Raw genomic sequence first — 16,567 nt, 5'->3', positions numbered from 1 at the left:
CTTGGCTGCTTCTCTGTGGGAGCCAGCAGAAGTGGGGCTGGTGTGGGAGGAGAGCTGGGCAGGGGTAGGGGCAGCAGCTAATTGACTTCTTGTGAGCCAAAAGTCACAGCTCTGGATTTTCTGAACGATCCCAAGGAGCTGTTGGGGTGGTGAGGCACAAAAATACACAAGTAGTCTACAAAAAGAATGGAAAATAATCACTTAAACCTGCAGTAACTTAACCCTCTCCCCCCATAAAGATGTTATGAACAGTATAAAATGTGGTGAGCAGAGAAGCATTTTTATGGAGGTTTGTTTTTAACTGACTGGCTTACAGCAATCTCCAAAACCCCTGAACAGCCCCCCAAACCAAAAATAATCCCCTCTTCTCCTTTCACTCCAGATTAAAAGCAAGTGTCCATAAAATACAACCCAGTTACAAGCCAAGATATGGAAGTGGGCCACACATGAGAATCCTTCCTGTCATATTTTCCACTCTTGCTCTCCGAGAGGACCCTGTCTGGGAAAGCAATCAGGTTGCAGCCTGTCCTGAGGGTCGTAAAAGCTGGGCTGCAGCAGCCCTGGCCCCTGGCTTGGCATCCCGTGTGCACAGGGGCTGCACAGGGGCTGGGAGCTGGCAGCTCACTTAAAATCACTTTGCCTGCTCCCAAAACTGCTGATGCCTTTCCTTTCTCAGCTTTGCTTTCTGCCCAATGTGCCCTGAACCAGCTGCAGGCTGATCCTCTGCTGCAGGATGCTCAGGGAGTGCTGTAACCCCTGTGATAAGGCAGCTGCTGCCAGAAATGGGGTGCTCCCTGCTCTGACTGGCCATGTGCTGCAGAGGAAGATTTAGGGTATAGCTCCCCTGATCTCAGTGTCTGCCTGTGATGGAAGTGAATCCTCCAGGACCTCCAAGCTGGAGGTGCCCGAGTCTGACACCTGCATGCATCAGCCTTGCTGGAAACCACACAAACCCTGCAGGTATGGGCCAGGCTGTCCTGAGCAGCCTCAGTGGAGCAGTGCTGGGCCAGTCCCAGGTGGGGGATCTGCAGTGGATGAGGGCTCTGCTCTTGCTGTCTTTTGTCCCTTCCAGTCCTGTGGGAGCTGCACAGGGATGGTGGGGTTGCAGCACCCAGGGCACACCAGGCCCTGTCAAATGCAGCTGTCTGCCCTGACCTGGTTTTCCAGGGGTGCCATGCACTGGAAGGGCTGTTGCTGGAATGCCAGCTAGCAGGAATTTCTGGAGTGCAACATCCTGGTGTTTTGGGTGCTGTGCTGCAGTGGTGTTTGAGCCTGTGCTGCAGATGTGCTGTCCTGCAGGCTCTCGGCCACCCGGGGCAGAGTGTGTGTCCTGTCCTGCTGCAAGGCAGCCAGGCAGCTTTCCTGGGAGCCCAGGGAGGCACAGCTCACACAATGTGCTCTCCTCCAAAGGGCAGGCTCCATTCCAGCAGCGAGATGGGGAGCTGGTGAAACATCAGAGTTTGCATCCAAACTAAACAACGAGTTAAAAATGACACCCAGGAGATTATTTTTAAGGGAGAAACAAACTGCTGCTCTTCAGGCAGGTGTTGAACTGGGACCCTTTCCTCCAGAGAAACAGAAGAAGGGAAGAAGCAGAGGTTCACTCATCCTGAGAGAAGCCGGTGTGGTTTCTCCTGGAGTGTTAATAGAGGGTAGATGTCACAGTGGAACCCAGCCTTCCCTGTTTGCCCTGCCAGCTCTGCTGCCTTGTGCTGTCTTACAGCAGTAAGGTTCAGTCCCTGCAGGCCACAGTAACACTAAAGGTTGTACTGTGACAGCCTCTGTCTGTCTGTCTGTCTGAACAGAGGCCCCCAAGGCCTGGCTGTGGATGGGGATCCCTTTTTCTCCTGGGGGCATTCACAAAGCTGTGTCCCTCACAGAGCTGTGTCCCTCAGTGTGTTGCAGGTGCCATGTACATCACTGGCTTTGCAGAGTCCATTGCAGGTGTGCTGAGCCTCAGCAACATCTGGGCAGTGCGTGGCATCTCCCTGGCTGTCCTGCTCGGCCTGCTGGGAATCAATCTGGCTGGGGTGAAGTGGATCATCAGGCTCCAGCTCCTGCTGCTCTTCCTGCTGGCCGTCTCGACACTGGACTTTGTCATTGGGTCCTTTACACATCTGGATCCAGGTAAAACTGGGGTTCATTGCATTGGGTCAGCAGGCATTCATTCCCTGGGGTTTTCTCCTCAGCTGTGTTTGTGAAGTGAGGCTCACTTGGACAGTGGTAGAGTTCAGAGTTTCCAGATATGTCCACTGTCCTTTGGTACTCATCTTCTAAAGACAACCCATAATTTTGTGAGGAGTTTTTCCAGAGCGTGACTGAAGATGCCTTATTAATTTAAGTGTTTAACCCCAGGGCTTGAGCTCTCAATTTCTGCTCATTATGTTTCACTTGGAGGTTTTCTAACAACAGAAAGCATCTGTGTTTGCAGTGTTCTTTGCAGCCTTCTGCTGCCTAAGTCAGCATTGTGCCTGTGAAAAGGGAGGATTGTGAATTTGAGCTATGGAGATCTTGTCTGGACACCTCTGAGGTCACTCAGACCCTGGCTGTGCTGTGCTGTGCTGTCCACTCTGCTGGGTTTGCTGCCCAGAGCTGTGCTGGGGCTCTGAGGAGGGAGCTGGGTGAGATCTTGAGGTTTCAAGACCCAGGAGTTCAGCCTGCAGTGGCAGCTCCAGCTCAGGGCTCCCACCTGCAGCCCTGCTCACACCAAGTCCTTCTGTCTGTCTGCTGGGAAACACATTTCAGAGCAATAATGGAGTGCAATTAGCTGAGTAAACAGAAGGTGTCACCTTTTTCTTGGCTTCCTCGGTGTCCAGCAGCACCTTGGGGGGTTGCAAGTGACCTGCTTAAGTGAGTTTAAGGAAAGATCTTCAGCTTTCATTGACAGCTGTGATTCAGCTGCTGGGCTGGGTGGCAGCGGGTGTCATGTGGGTACTCGTGGCACCGGTGGCACAAGTGCCATTCATGCTGCTGTTTCATTTTGTGCTGCTGCTGTGGTGTGCAGGGACGGTGGCCTGGGGACAGAGGCAGCTGCTCCCCTGCCAGGCAGAGCCGTATGGAAAGGCATTTACACTTTACATTTAGCATGTAGGAAATGCCCCAGATGAGAGCCTGTGAAAGTTTCAGCAATACCTGTAAATGAGAATGAAGCAGGGACAGTTGTGTTGCTGTGGCGTGTTTTGCAGAGAAAGCAAGTGACCTGCTCCAAACAGCTGCCTTCCATAGGAAGTGTTTGCTAGAGGAAACGGGCTGGGGGGAGTGTGTTGTATGTTTGTTGTGCTCCTAGCAGACCTTTCTAATAGCAGAGAAAAACGAATACTCGAGGTGAGACAAGTAGGAAAGTGAACACAGGACCAGAAGGCAAGAATTGAAGGAATACAAACGTCAGCAGGGAACATACCCAAGTGGTGGCCACCAGAGCTGTCTTTGATTTCCTCCACTGCTGAGCACTGTCATTTTCTTCTGACAGAAAATAGAGACAGAAAATAGAGGCAGGAAGGGAAATGAGGCAGCTGAGCATCGCAGAAGCTGCAGTTTAGCCCAGGCTGACTGAGGAGAGGAGGCCTCCAGTGCCAGGGAGGAATGGGGTGATTGATGGTGGCCGGGTCCCAGCGCTGCCCAGCGCAGCTGGCAGGGACAGCCGCGGCCCTCGGGGCTTCCACACACCTTCCCCGCCCTTGGTTTCCCTGCAGCCGGGGCTGGGGGGATCCTCCCGAGCCCTGCATTTCCCCAGCAGGCCTCTGAGTGGTGTGTCAGCACCAAGGGTGAGCGCTGCGCTCCGAGGAGCCTCCTCACGCTGTGCTGGCACTCTGCGCCGCATGGATGGAGGGATGGATGGATGGAGGGATGGAGGGATGGATGCCTGTCTCTTGGGATTGCACCCCCCAGCAGAGCATCCCTCCTGCAGGTGGGAACGCAGGCGGTGCAGCTCCAGCCTCCAGAGGCAGCTGTGACCACGGCAGGGTGCAGTGCACCAAAGCCCAGCACCAGGGGAAGCATCTGAGACCCCTTTGGGGTGGGCATTCCCCTGATCTGCCCTCCACAGCCCTCAGGAGCGTGCAGTTGCTCTCAGTTTGGGTCTGTGGCTGCAGCAGGGGCTGAGGTGCAAAGGCAGCTTGCAGGGAGAGGTGGTTTTTGAGGCTGGAGTGTGAGCTGCATTGTTGCTGACAGCTTGTCTGGGTCGTGTCCTTGTTTTATGGCAGGTTTATGGGGTTTCAGTTCACAGCCTTGGGTCTCACTCTCTGACCCTGTAAAATGGGCCTTGTGCTGCCTTTTCTGCCATGGCAGCCTTTTCCCTCACTTAACATTTCCAAGCGCTGTGCACACACGAGAGGACTGCACATCTGCCAAGCAGCAGTTGTTTGAATTTAAATAATCTCCAGGAATGCCTGTCCATCTTGAAGGTCTTAGCTGGCTGCCTTTGTGTGGTTGGGCTGGGTGGAGTCCCCTGCTCTTCTCCCCATTCCCGCAGCTCACACCCAGGCACACACCAAATCGGATATTGTCCAAGCACTCACTCCCTTCCTGTGGTTTGCCTTTATTTTTAGTCTGAGGACGGAGCATGTTTACACAAAAGGGGGCTTCTCAGCAGGGCTTCCTGCTGCTCTTTCTCCTTTTTTTTTCCTCTCTCTTGCTGTGGCTCGCTCCTGCTCCAAGAGCCAGCTGGGCTCCTGCAGCCAGGAGCTGGGACTGGAGGAGCTGAGTGCCTCCAGCAGGCAGGGAGTGCTCTGGGTCACTTGTCCAGATGCTGCTGACCCCTCTGGGCCTGCCAGCCTGCTTGCTGCCAGGCTACCCTGTCCCTCTGCCTGGCCCCCAGGGCTTTTGCTGCTCTCCACAGTCTGCCTGCAGGGTGGGGTGGGGCTCGCTGATTTTTTGGAGTTAATCCTAAATCCTCCCTTGGCTTCAGCTGGCACTTCCCCTGGGGTTTGGTCACAGTCCCAGGCTGGGATGTCTGCCAAGGGTGGGTAGCGAGGAGAGGGGCTCCTGTTCTGTCTGAGAACCAGCCTTGCTGAGCTGCCTCTGGCCACCCAGCTTAAAGCTCAGTCCCTCCTCCAGGAACAGAGACCCCTGTGCTCCTTCCTTCAGACAGGAGACATCCCTATTCCCTTTCTCCCTAGGCACAGGTTAGTGTTTTCAGCAAACCTAACGCAGGTGAATTGAAATCAGTCAGTGCTTGACTTCTCCACCCATCACCAAGACCCAGCACTAGCTACAGATTTTCATAGTAGCAATGCAGGATTTTTTTAGCTTGTATGTCTGTATTTTAATGATGGAAGTCCATACCTAACATCAACCTGAGTTATTTTGAGAGGAGCAGAGAAAGTAGAGGAGAGGATGCTCCTCTCCCTGACCAGTTTCTCAGAACAGCATGTGAAACTTTTTGGCCTTTTCACATCCTGAACATTAGAGTCACGGAAAAAAAGAAGATAAGCCATCCGTTAATGCCCACTATTTTATTTTCCTAGCATATCTCTGCTAATTTTTGTGTAGGGTGACTCCCAAATACTCCCTTTCAATTAGGCGCCTGCTTTCCTGTTTTGGCAGCGGCTCCCAGGTACCCTGTGAAAGCAGAGCGGCTGTGGGAGCTCGGGGGGGCCATCCCTGGGAGGAGGACTGCTGTTCATTGGGTTGTGCTTTGATGGGGAGATGAAAGGAATCACAACTTGAGCGAAACAGGCCCAACAACAGCCTCTTAAATGGCTGGTGGGGGTGAGAAATAAATTATCTTGTTAGTAATTCAGTAATTGCATCCCCTTGGGCTGGGATCCCCAGGTCCTGCAGCAGATGGTACCACGCGGCTGGGGTGAGCGTGGAGCTGGGCTCTGTGGGGTTAAACCCCTCTCCTCAGGCTGGGAAATGTGGGTAGTTCCTTTCTCAGGGATGCAGGGAGGTTTGAAAGGCACGTTGCTGTCAGGGTGCTTCTGCTTGGGATTATTTTCCATGCAAACCACATCCTTCATGTCACCCACTTGGGTTTCAGCTTCCCTAAGCTGCTCACACACAGCCCAGCAAACTCATTTATCATCTTCATTTATTCCTCTGAGGAGAAGTGCTTTGGAGGATTCATCCCCCTCCAATGTTCTATGGCCGAGCTGGGAGCTGATGCTGTCCTGTGGGTACCACTGGTGAGGATTTGTGGGAGATGAGTTTTGCCTGGAGCTGCTCCAGCAGACAGGGAACCTGCAATTGTTGAAGTGATTTATGTATATAGACACTCTGGTGTTGTAAAGATGCCTCAGATGCTGCCTCTGGGGCTTCTATGGACTGAATTAATTAAAAATATTCCCAGAGATTGAATAAGAAAGTGATCAAAGCATCCTAATCAGGGGCTTCTGCTTGGCTCTGGGTTGTTTTATTTTATTTTTGGGCACAAGGGGTGTGCCCCAATATCATAAGAGAGGGTGCAGGAAGGATGTGTGTGTCAGAAGATGATCTGCAGCAAATCCCAGAGGCTTTATCCAGGCTGATTGCTGACTTCCTGGCCTGACACACATCTGGAAACTGGCATCAAGTCCCAAGTAGAAATCACCGTGCGAGCGGCAGCAGAAAAAAAAAAAATAAAATCCCACTTTGCTACTGAACGAGGTACACACCGTGGTGAATAAAGGCAGGAGGCTGCTAATACACTCTTTATTTATTAAAAAACATGGAATTGCTTTTCCCAGGTTTTTCCAATTATAGTGCATTGAATGGCCCTGACATCACTCTTGAGCCGGGGCCAGCCTATTCAACAGTCTGGCGAAGACATTTATTAACTGGTTACCTGCCAATTGTCTGGGCTAGGAGCTGCGGGACAGATGTGTTTTGGAAAGTGATAACATTGTTAGAGGCCTTATTTAGATAGTGAGAGGAAAGCTACACCGCTCTGTCCAGCATCTCTGAAGTAGGTATTTCAAGCAGTTTATTTACAAGAAAAAACCAAAGCAGTTAGCTGGAGATGCAGCCCTGTTTGTAGGTAGGTTTTCACGGTGTTTCCCTGCTGGAGGACATCCAGCAGAAGGACTGAGTTGAGGAGCAGCAGTGTGGATTGCCGGCAGATGCTCAGGTGTCAGCACGGCTGCTGCCCCCAGGGCTGACATCCCTGTGTCCCTGCTCTGCAGGCAGGGATCCCCAGGCAGGATTCCCGAGACCACCGCCCGAGGCATCTCCCAGGAGGTGGGTAAAGAGGGGAGGAGGCTCAGGGTCTGCGCCTGCTGGGCTGCACTGGGGATGGAAGCCATGTGCATCCAATCTGCTCCTGAGAATTCCCACTGATGGATCCTTTGCTGCATCCTTGGGGACCCTGCTCTTGTCACTTGCCGGGCTAACCCGCTCTCCCTGCAGCCTAAACTCACTGTTTTGGGTCTCTTGAGGGCTTGGCACAGTCTGGTGTCCTCCCTTTTGCATTAAACCACCTTGCTTGGATGACCTCTGGTGCTCTTCAGTGTTCTCTGGGCTGCTCCAGCTGGGCAGCCAGGGAGTGAGCAGCCCTGTGCCAGGATGAGCAGAGTCCTGGCCTCCCCTGACACCCTAAAATGTGCCACTGAATGGTCTGTCGTGCACTGGCTGGCCCAGGTCCATTCCTGGAGCCAGGAGAGGCTTTGCTGAGGTTGTTAGAGGTTTAAGCTTGCTCAGTGGGTAATGGAGTTCCTGATGTACACAGGAGGTTTTGTACATGTGGATTTAACCTTTAATTGCTTCGCTGTTTCCATGTGAGGCAGTGCTAAGCTCACCTTCCTAGAACTTGTAAATAAATTCTGAAGTACCTTGGCTGGCTTTGTTCCCTGCTAGACTCTGCCTTCGTGTGGGCTTTCCCCACCCATTTCTCCCATAAAACCTCTCCTTCAGCAGCAACCTGTCTAATGCTAGAGAACTAATAAAACTGACTGGTTTGAGGAAGATATATATCATCCCACAATTTCTCCCTCCCTCCTCATTTCTGTGTTTGGATGGGACAGCTTTATTTAATTGTATTGAATTCTTTTTTCTCTTTTTTTTTGGTGCCACCTTATAATAGTTTTCAAATGATGGAGATATGTTGCCTCTTCTTTTTTTTTCATTCTCCCAGTGTTTAATTCCAGTCACAGTTCAGCTGTGCCCTGAATCAGCTTTTCTTATTCAGGGATTTAATTTATTAAGATAACTCTAGATATTAGATTCTTCCTCCAGCCACTTCACTTCTGGTTTGCATTCCTCTCCTAGACTAAAGAGAAAACTTTGTGTGGGAAATAGGTCCTTATCTACTGTTCATCCTCTCTCCTGGCCTGAGTTAACAATTTTTGGCCTTTTTTGTTTGTAAGTAAGGGATTTTATCCTGGTTGTACCTTCACTAACCTGGATGGTTGTTCAGTGGTTCTTTCTGGTTTTCTTTTTTACTTGAAGGGGGAAATGCATCCATTGAAAAATTGATTTTTGTAGGTAAAATGTATTCTATGACTTACACAGAATTAAATTAATAGTTTCAAATGAGCAAACAAAAAATCCTTTTAGGTGACAACATTTTGCTCAACCTTTCCAAAATCAAATGCTGTTTGATTTGATTTGCATTCTTAAGCCAGACTTAAGGCTGTAGCTGTGTGTATTGTGTAGAAAGGATAATGAAAACCTTCCAAAAATAAAAACCAACTATCATTTTAGACAGAAAATCAAAAAGTCAACAAAAGGAATAGTTTTCTTTTGAAGTACCACTGTCATATGGATAATATATCCATAATTTATTATGGGAAGCTGGGAGTATGGGATGCTGTAGTCATGAGGATGGCAGAAGGCTCATGGCAGGATCTGGTGGATTAAGTTGTATCATCATCTTTCCTTTGAAAGATGGGGATCTGATCAGGATGGATTGGGCTTTGTCCCAAACAATACACAGAGTAGCTCTGAGATGGAGGGAGGTCACTCCACGAGTCCAAAGGATGTGTGTCATCACCACTGAAGTGCCACTCATCTTCCTCCAATTGTTGTGCCTTGCCTCAGCCTAAATTCTGGTCTCTTGAGCCTAGGGCTTTTCACAGAAGTTCTTCAGAGCCTCCCACAGCTGGGCACTCTGGGCATGACTTCCAAGAAATACTATTCTGTAATTGATAATGGTAGCCCACTGATGCAAACTATTTTCCTGGAAGAAGGATGGAGCAAGGGACACTGTATTTCTTGTCCTCCTTGCAATGAATAAAATGATTTTCACCAGCTGGTTTGAATACCATTGAACAAGCCAGGCTGAAAATACCACATCAAAGAAATAAAATAGTAATGGAAGGATTTATATATTACAGCAAGTCTAGTGCTTAGCGTTAAATAATGCAAAACATAAGAAGAATTTAAAAAGTTGAAACACCTGTGTTAAAACCTCTTATGTTTTTTCTCCTAAAAAATTAGGAGATTTTCAGAGTTTCTAACCGCATGAAATGTTCATTTTCTGGCTTTTTTTTTGGGGAAAAATTTATTAAACCCCACCAACCTGTAGAAACAGAACAAGTGCCAAAGAGCTCTTCCACTAGCTGCTTCCATGGGCACATTCCTAAGTCTTCCTTTATTTAAGCAGTGCTTTTGTGATGGGGAGCTGCCCGTGCAGGCTCTGAGTGAGCTCTTGTGTACATTAGTGGTTTTCCACTTTCCCCAGGAGCTGAGGCAGAGATAAAGCAGGCACACAGGGAGTTGGGCAGAAATTAGCATTTCCTCCCACCCCGTCCAGTCCTGCAGGAGATGTGGTGTGGCTGGGGGGAGCACAGGCTGCCTCCTGATCTGAGAGAGGTGACAGCATCCTGCACATGAAAATTGCTCCATTAGCTAAAGACAAGCATCGGAGACAGATTTAAGCAGCTCCCTTTGTTTATTCTGCCTTTTATGCTATTTTTAGCTGTTGGCTAGCACCCAGTGGTGCAGGTCCATTGCCTTCAGGGAGAGGAGGTGCTCGTCATCTGATGGCTCTCATGGCTGGGATGCTCCACGAGGAGATGGGGCTGCAGTTACCAAAGCAGCAGAATATGTAAAGTGATGATTATGCCTTTTTTTTTTCTTTTTTCTTTTTTCCCGGGTTTCCTCAAACAGCTCGGCCCTGGCGCTTTTGCTGCAGTTTTTCTTGCTCGCCTGAGGGCATTCAGTGCAGAGATGCCATGTCCCCCAGCCTCCTCTGGCACAGCACACCATTGCAGTGGCTGATGCCAAGCCTCTCTCCGAGAAGCATCCTGCAGGACGCGCTGCCCAACCCCTGAGCAGTGTAAGCAGAGGTCGCCGGGAGTGCTTTCCCTCGGCAGCGCTGTCAGCATCGCCGCTGGCTCGTTTCTCTGCTCGGCTGAGCGCTGTTTGTGCCCGGGCTGGTTCATCGCTGGCAGCGGGCACGGTCCCGGTGCCGCTCCTGCCCTGAATGCCCCGGGTTTGCCGCTGCTGCTGGGGATGCAGGGCAGTTTTTGGGAGAGGGTTAATGGTGGGATCCCCCAGCAGCAGGAAGCCGCATTGTGTGTTGACTTTAAACAGGAGGTTTGGGAGATCAGCACTGGAGCAGAAAACAGGGACTCGGGAGGAACAAACACTCGCTGCTTCAGAAGGGCGGCGATTTCCTTTCGGGTAAACACGTCATTAATCTCAGGGAGCACATTCTTTTCCATCAAAAGATAAGGGATTCCAGTTGCCTTTCTCAGGGCTTGGCCTTTTTAGATTGTTTTAACTGTGGCTTTCGCTCCTTCAATTACAGACTGTACATACTCTCTCTTTTTAGGTTTGCCGGCTTTATTGTGGGTGCAGAGAAAGTATTGGGCAAGGAAACTCCTTCTCCGCTGTCTTTAAATTTGCTCTAATCCTTCCTCCCTACCACCCTCTTGCCAAACTTTTTTTCCCACTAAAACCTGTCTGTTTTTTGCTACTTGCAGCTCTGACGAATTTGAAACGTAAGTGTGGTGTTTGTCCTGATTCATGAAACAATCTCCCTGTTGCTGATGATACAACAGGACCTTATTTGCTCACAAGTGGAAAAATAGCAATGAGCTTCTCTCCCCACGCTGGGCTGCCTCTGGCAGCTGAGCTTTGACTTGCTGTGAGGTGTGGGGCAATGCTGGCTGTGGCAATTTCAGCTGGCACCGTTCTGACATGTGGGGTCACAGCAGTGGCAGAGGTGCTGCTTTTGCTCCCTGTGGCTGGGGGCCTGTGGTCACTCTGAGCCCTTCTGGTCATTAATGTGCATAACTGGCATTTAGGGATGAAATTACAGAGGGAACTGAGTCTCTTTGCATTCTTACCTCCTCTCCCAGTACTTTCTGCTAAGGGCTGCCAACAGCAACATGGGTTGGGGTGGGGTAGTGCAGGAGCTGGGGAGCTCCCACATCCTGCATCTCTCAGTGCCCTGGCAGCTCAGGCAGATGCTCTGCAGCCTTTCTGCACTGTCAGTGTGGCCACGTGCTGATGTGTTAACTGCATAATAGCTTCATTTTTATCACTGCATAATCATTGACCTGCACGTGTTCAATACAAAAATTCCTCTCTATTTTTTTTCTCTTGCCCAGTTTGAGATTCTTAAAGCAGAAATACTGAGATTGTGGGAGCTGCCTGCAGGCAGGATGTGGTCCTGAGGACTGAGATGAAGCAAAGTCATGACATCATTTGTGACATATGGAGAGGGAATGAATGATCCTGTGTTTGCTCTTCTCTGTCTGGGCTGCCTGAGGACTGAGATGAAGCAAAGTCATGACATCATTTGTGACATATGGAGAGGGAATAATCCTGTGTTTGCTCTTGTCTGTCTGGGCTAGGCTGCACATGCCCTCTCCAGCTATGGAGCTGTGCTGCTGCCCACAAGTCCAACGTGGAGCTGATGTGCTCCTGGCTTGCAGGACATGTGCAGTGCTGCATGCTGACTCACATGGCACAGGTGTTGCACTGGAGCTGCAGAAAAGGGCAAGCTGGGTTTGGTGCATGTTCTCCTGGGTCGGTGAGTCCAGCAGCAGCTGACAGGAGACAGGGCATCAGTCTCACCACTTTGCCCCATCTCCTCACACTCTGCTTCCCTGCAGCTCTTCTGTTTTCCTTCTGCTCCTTTCCAGTCTTCCAGCCAAAACCTGTCTGTCCAAAGGTGAAGCAGGAGATGTCCTGGAAGGTGTTAAAGCATTTTTGTATTCCTGTACAAGTTCAGCAAAGGTCATGTTTATTCTCTGCTCTTGTCAGCACGCTCTGCTGCTCAACGCCCTCTGCTTCCATGACTCATCAGTTCCCTCACCATTCTCTTGGAGAACTGGGACTTTCTGGTGAAAATCTGTTTGTGCATCCTGCACGTTGAGTGTCAGCCCACAGCAAGTGGACTGGCAGCATGAGAAAGCCACCAGTGTCCTCTCTCCACCTCCAGTACTACTGCCTTCTGCCTGTTTTCCTTCCCAACCTTTCCACATTTTTCTCATACATTTCTTCTACCTGACCTGTACCAGTGGTAGTGTTGGACTTGCCTGGGAAAAAATATTGTGAGGACCTTGGGAGCTGGAGCTGGGTAGTTGTGAAGGCATGGCTACAGAAACAGGCCAGCCTTGGAAGAGCTTGGGGATGTGATTGTTAATGTTGGTGTTAAACGAGCCCAAACACAGGAAGCCAGGTGTGTGCATGGAGGGATGTGGAGGCTTGTGACTGCACTGCTTTGATTGATTTATTTTTCATTCTGTTGGGAAAGGTGACTCAAGTGTTATTTGTGACCATGGTGCCCTCTTCATGCCTCTTTGATATGCCAATCCACCATTTTTTTTTTTGGGGGTGGGGAGGGTGGGGAAACACAAATATAAAGTCCTTGGGGTTTGGGCACCGTTCATGGCTTTGAACCCATCTCTGCACATCCACAGTCCCTGTGTGGATGGTTAACATGGGAAAGGTGACTCAAGTGTTATTTGTGACCATGGTGCCCTCTTCATGCCTCTTTCATTATGCCAACTCACCATTTTGAGGGAGGGGGGGAACAGAAATATAAAGTCCTTGGGGTTTGGGCACCGTTCATGGCTTTGAACCCATCTCTGCACATCCAGAGTCCCTGTGAGGATGGTTAACCCTGTGCATCTGCAATTGCTCACTGAGATGCTGAAAAACCCATTCCTGTTTTCTCCATGGTTAACATTGCATCTGCAATTGCTCACTGAGATGCTGAAAAACCCATTGCTGGTGGTGCTTTGGCATCCAAATTTTACTTCATTTAGGCCAGACATGCCTAACTTTCCTTTGACAAGTGAATATGCTGCTCTCATGTGATAAGCTGTGGATTGTATGTGTGTTTGGGGGAGTTTGGCCACCACCAGACTATTCTGCATGCAGGAGAAGAATGTGTGTTTCAGGGGCTTTTGGAGGGCTCAGAAGTTCTGGACTTGTACCTTGCCCTCAGCTAAGAGTTTGGAGGAGGAAAATGTAAGCATGTGGTTGGTGAGGAGAGGAACTTTATCCTACTGCAGAGGTGTGTGTTCAGACGAGGATGGCACGGTGGGGCCAGGCTGTGAGGACCATTCCTGTTTTCTCAACAGTGGTGTGCTTGGATATCTCCAGCACCCACACCAGGACCTCGTTCTGGGTGTGTGCTTGGACTGGCATCCAAGGGGAACAGCTGGAATTCAGAACTTATGCCAGAAGTGTTTAGTGGTGGAAGAAGAAATGGGAAAAAGATAGAGAGCAGAGGTAATTATGCCAAGGATATATAATTATTCTTTGGCACTCCACGTTTTACACATCACACAGGATCCTGAAAATGCTGAGGTCAGACCTGGGAAATGTGCTGCAAGACAAACACTTCCAGCTGTTCCCCTGAAAGCAAATCTCAGCAAGTACCTTCCAGGAGGGAATGTGTGGGCTCACTTATTTTGGAAAAGAAAAAATCTCACCATTTCAAGCCTTCACCATTCACCTTTGTAATTAAAATGTCTAATCACAAGCAGAGTGCAATATGGGACTGTCTTCAGGGAGCTGTTTCTTAAGGTGGTTTTCCACTTTTGCACTATTTAGCCCCTGCCTCGGTGCCAGGCTTTACTTAACCTTAAGCTTGTGAACAGGCTTATTGAATTTGGCCAAGACTTAACTAATCTGTAATGAGCTCCAGGTTGCCTGGAACTTGGCAGGGCCGCCGTGCTCTGTGCTGTTGCATAATGGCCTGACCCTGTGTAACCACAGCTTCTCCTTGAGCTCCTTCTCCAGCATCTTTGAGTTCCCATTCTGGAATCCTGGGCTTCTTGGAGGGGCTGCCCTCAAAAGGGGAGTCCTGAGTGCCAAAACCCTCGTGCTTTCATGCTGTTCCACAGGGTGAGAGGTGGGAGAAAGTACAAGAAAAGCCCAAACCCACTGGGGAAGAAAGGGGATGCAGCAGTGGCTACCAGGTGAAAGCTGGTGCCTCCTCCCAGGTACCTATGATGGATAGAAAGACATCTTCCTCCTCCTCTTCCTCTGGCTACCTCAGGCTGGTGTGCAGCCTCCTGTGGTCCCCTTGCAAATGTGAATGGAGGATGCTCATCCTGAAAGCTCTTCCATTTCAAACTTGCTAGGTGGTTTTTACTCTTTATTACGTCATTTTAGTAAGAGCAACTGGAAGGACTTGATTTGTGAAGAATCACAGGAATAGTTCAGATGCTGCTCTAAGTAATCTTTTTCCCTATTGTTTACTTAGATCAGCTCAACCACTTGAGAAATGCATTATTTGCTTTCTACTTATTGAGTATCTAATGATGAAAATAAATTGTTACTGCTCTTTATTGTGCATTTCCCATAAGGCTGACACGGCACAGAGAAGGAACCGGATTCTTTTCTTCTAGCATGACACAGGGAAGATTGTTTATAGCACTTCAGCTCCAGCCCTCTGCAAGCCAGCTGAGAGCAGGATCATTAAAGGCAGGATTTAAAGGCTGTGGGGTTGTATAAATTGATTGAGAGCAAAATTTTTCAGACAAATATTTTGTAATGAACAAGGACGGAGCAATCTGCTTTGGATCTTATACCCAGCAGTAAGCTGGAGAAAAAGATCTCCTTACAGAAAAAATGTATAAAATGATCTTGCCTCGTTTGAAGATCAGAGTGCCAAATATAGACCCTATCTCATTTCCTTCCCTCCTCCTTCCGAAGCTCATCCTTTTGAAGTGCACTTTCAATGGGATGTGGATAATTGACTCTGTGAACAACTGACCGAGGGCTCTGTTGGTTTAACCGATCCGTCTCAGTTGCTGATTCCTGTTTTGTTTTGGATGATTTCAGCCCAATTGCCCTGTCAGCTACAATTAGTCACATTAATATTAATAAGCTGAAAGGTCACAGATGTCTTGAACTGGTCTCAGGCACGTGGGCAGGCAGGAGATGCTCCCAGCATGTTGTCCTCAGCCCCATGCTCGTGTGCCCCTAAATTGATGGTGACTGCACAGATCCTAGTCTGATCAAAAGGGATGTGAGGTTTGCTTCACAGGGGAGTGATTGAGTGAGAAATGCGGGTGCAATGACAACTAACATTTGGATGAACTTCTCTTTAACTAGTCAAGAAGGTTCCTGGTTCTGTATACAGGGGAAATGTGGAATGGCCTCTCACCTGCCAGAGCTGTGAGGAGAGGAAGCAGAAGTGGGATGGAGTTGTAGGCACATCCTGTGGCTCTTTCAACAAATCCATGGCTGTTGTTTTCTGTGGTTCCAGTGACATCTGCCATGGCTTTGGTCTCTTCCACAGAGGATTTCCACCTAGGGGAATAAAGTAGGAAGGGGAGCAACATACAAATGAATGGAGCACTAGGGAATAAGTTTTTAATTTCTCAAGGCTGATAGGGCTCAGATGCACACAGGTACAGGTCAGACATTGGACTCACGGGTCTCATGGTCAGTGTGGGGTCACAATATGGCCAAAATGGTACCACAGAAAATGTAGCCTCGTTGTTCACTGGTCTGTACACTTGGCCTTTTGTACGAGGAAGGAAACAGAGGGCACCCAAAGTGCCTTATTTGAATTATATAGCCCCAAAACACCATTGGAAGACCCCAGCTGGAGGTGGTTTACTTACAAAGCAGGATGCTGTGCCTGGTGAGGTTCTGCAACAGTCTGGTTTTGGTTTGATGTTATTTGGAATTTTCTTAACTTCCTGGAGGATGGAAAAGGGAATGTGCAGATTCACTCTGAAGATAAATCCCAGCTGGGAAGCGCTTGCAGCAGCCTGGCAGAGAGGGTCAGGATTTCAGATAACCTGCACAGACTGGGCAAGTGGTATGAAAAGGACAATTTGTGATTAGGGAAAACCGGAATGATAGGAATATGTGAGAGTAATCCATCAAGAGAGGCTAGAGTTCACAGTGGGGCAAACTTTTATCAAGTGGCATAGATGTATTTGATGCTGCTGCTTCAAAGCTCTGATTGGAGAAGGTCTGAAGATCTTTGTGGGATGAGATGAGTATTTTGTTCACTTTTTAAATGAAAAATTAACGTTTCTCTGAGGAGCACACGCTTGGTGAAAAATCCCTTGGCCAAGGACCAACATTTCCCTTGAGCAGCTTGGTGGGAGCTCTGCAGACTGGCCATGGGCTGTGCTGCCAGGAGCATCCGTTCTGGTTGAAGCCACACAGGTCTGGACTTATAGGAACACACAGCCTACACAAATTCCCCCTCTATTTCTCCAGAAAC

At 49.2% G+C, this 16,567-nt stretch overlaps 1 protein-coding gene across 3 annotated transcripts in view; it reads left to right on the top strand.

Moving 5' to 3' along the window:
- Positions 1-16,567, top strand: part of SLC12A8 (solute carrier family 12 member 8) — a 54,876-nt gene that overhangs the window by 12,874 nt on the left and 25,435 nt on the right. For all 3 annotated transcript variants that reach the window (XM_039700887.1, XM_039700895.1, XM_039700903.1), the window contains one exon: positions 1,896-2,127. In XM_039700887.1, the coding sequence (XP_039556821.1) occupies positions 1,896-2,127 (232 nt within the window). The remainder of the gene's footprint in view (positions 1-1,895; positions 2,128-16,567) is intronic.

The sequence above is a fragment of the Passer montanus genome, unplaced genomic scaffold (genome assembly GCF_014805655.1).
Source record: "Passer montanus isolate IOZ18808 unplaced genomic scaffold, ASM1480565v1 scaffold1, whole genome shotgun sequence".
In the NCBI taxonomy this organism is placed as follows: domain Eukaryota; kingdom Metazoa; phylum Chordata; class Aves; order Passeriformes; family Passeridae; genus Passer; species Passer montanus.
The sequence above is the reverse complement of the archived record's forward strand: the minus strand, read 5'-3'. Positions and strand labels throughout refer to the sequence as shown.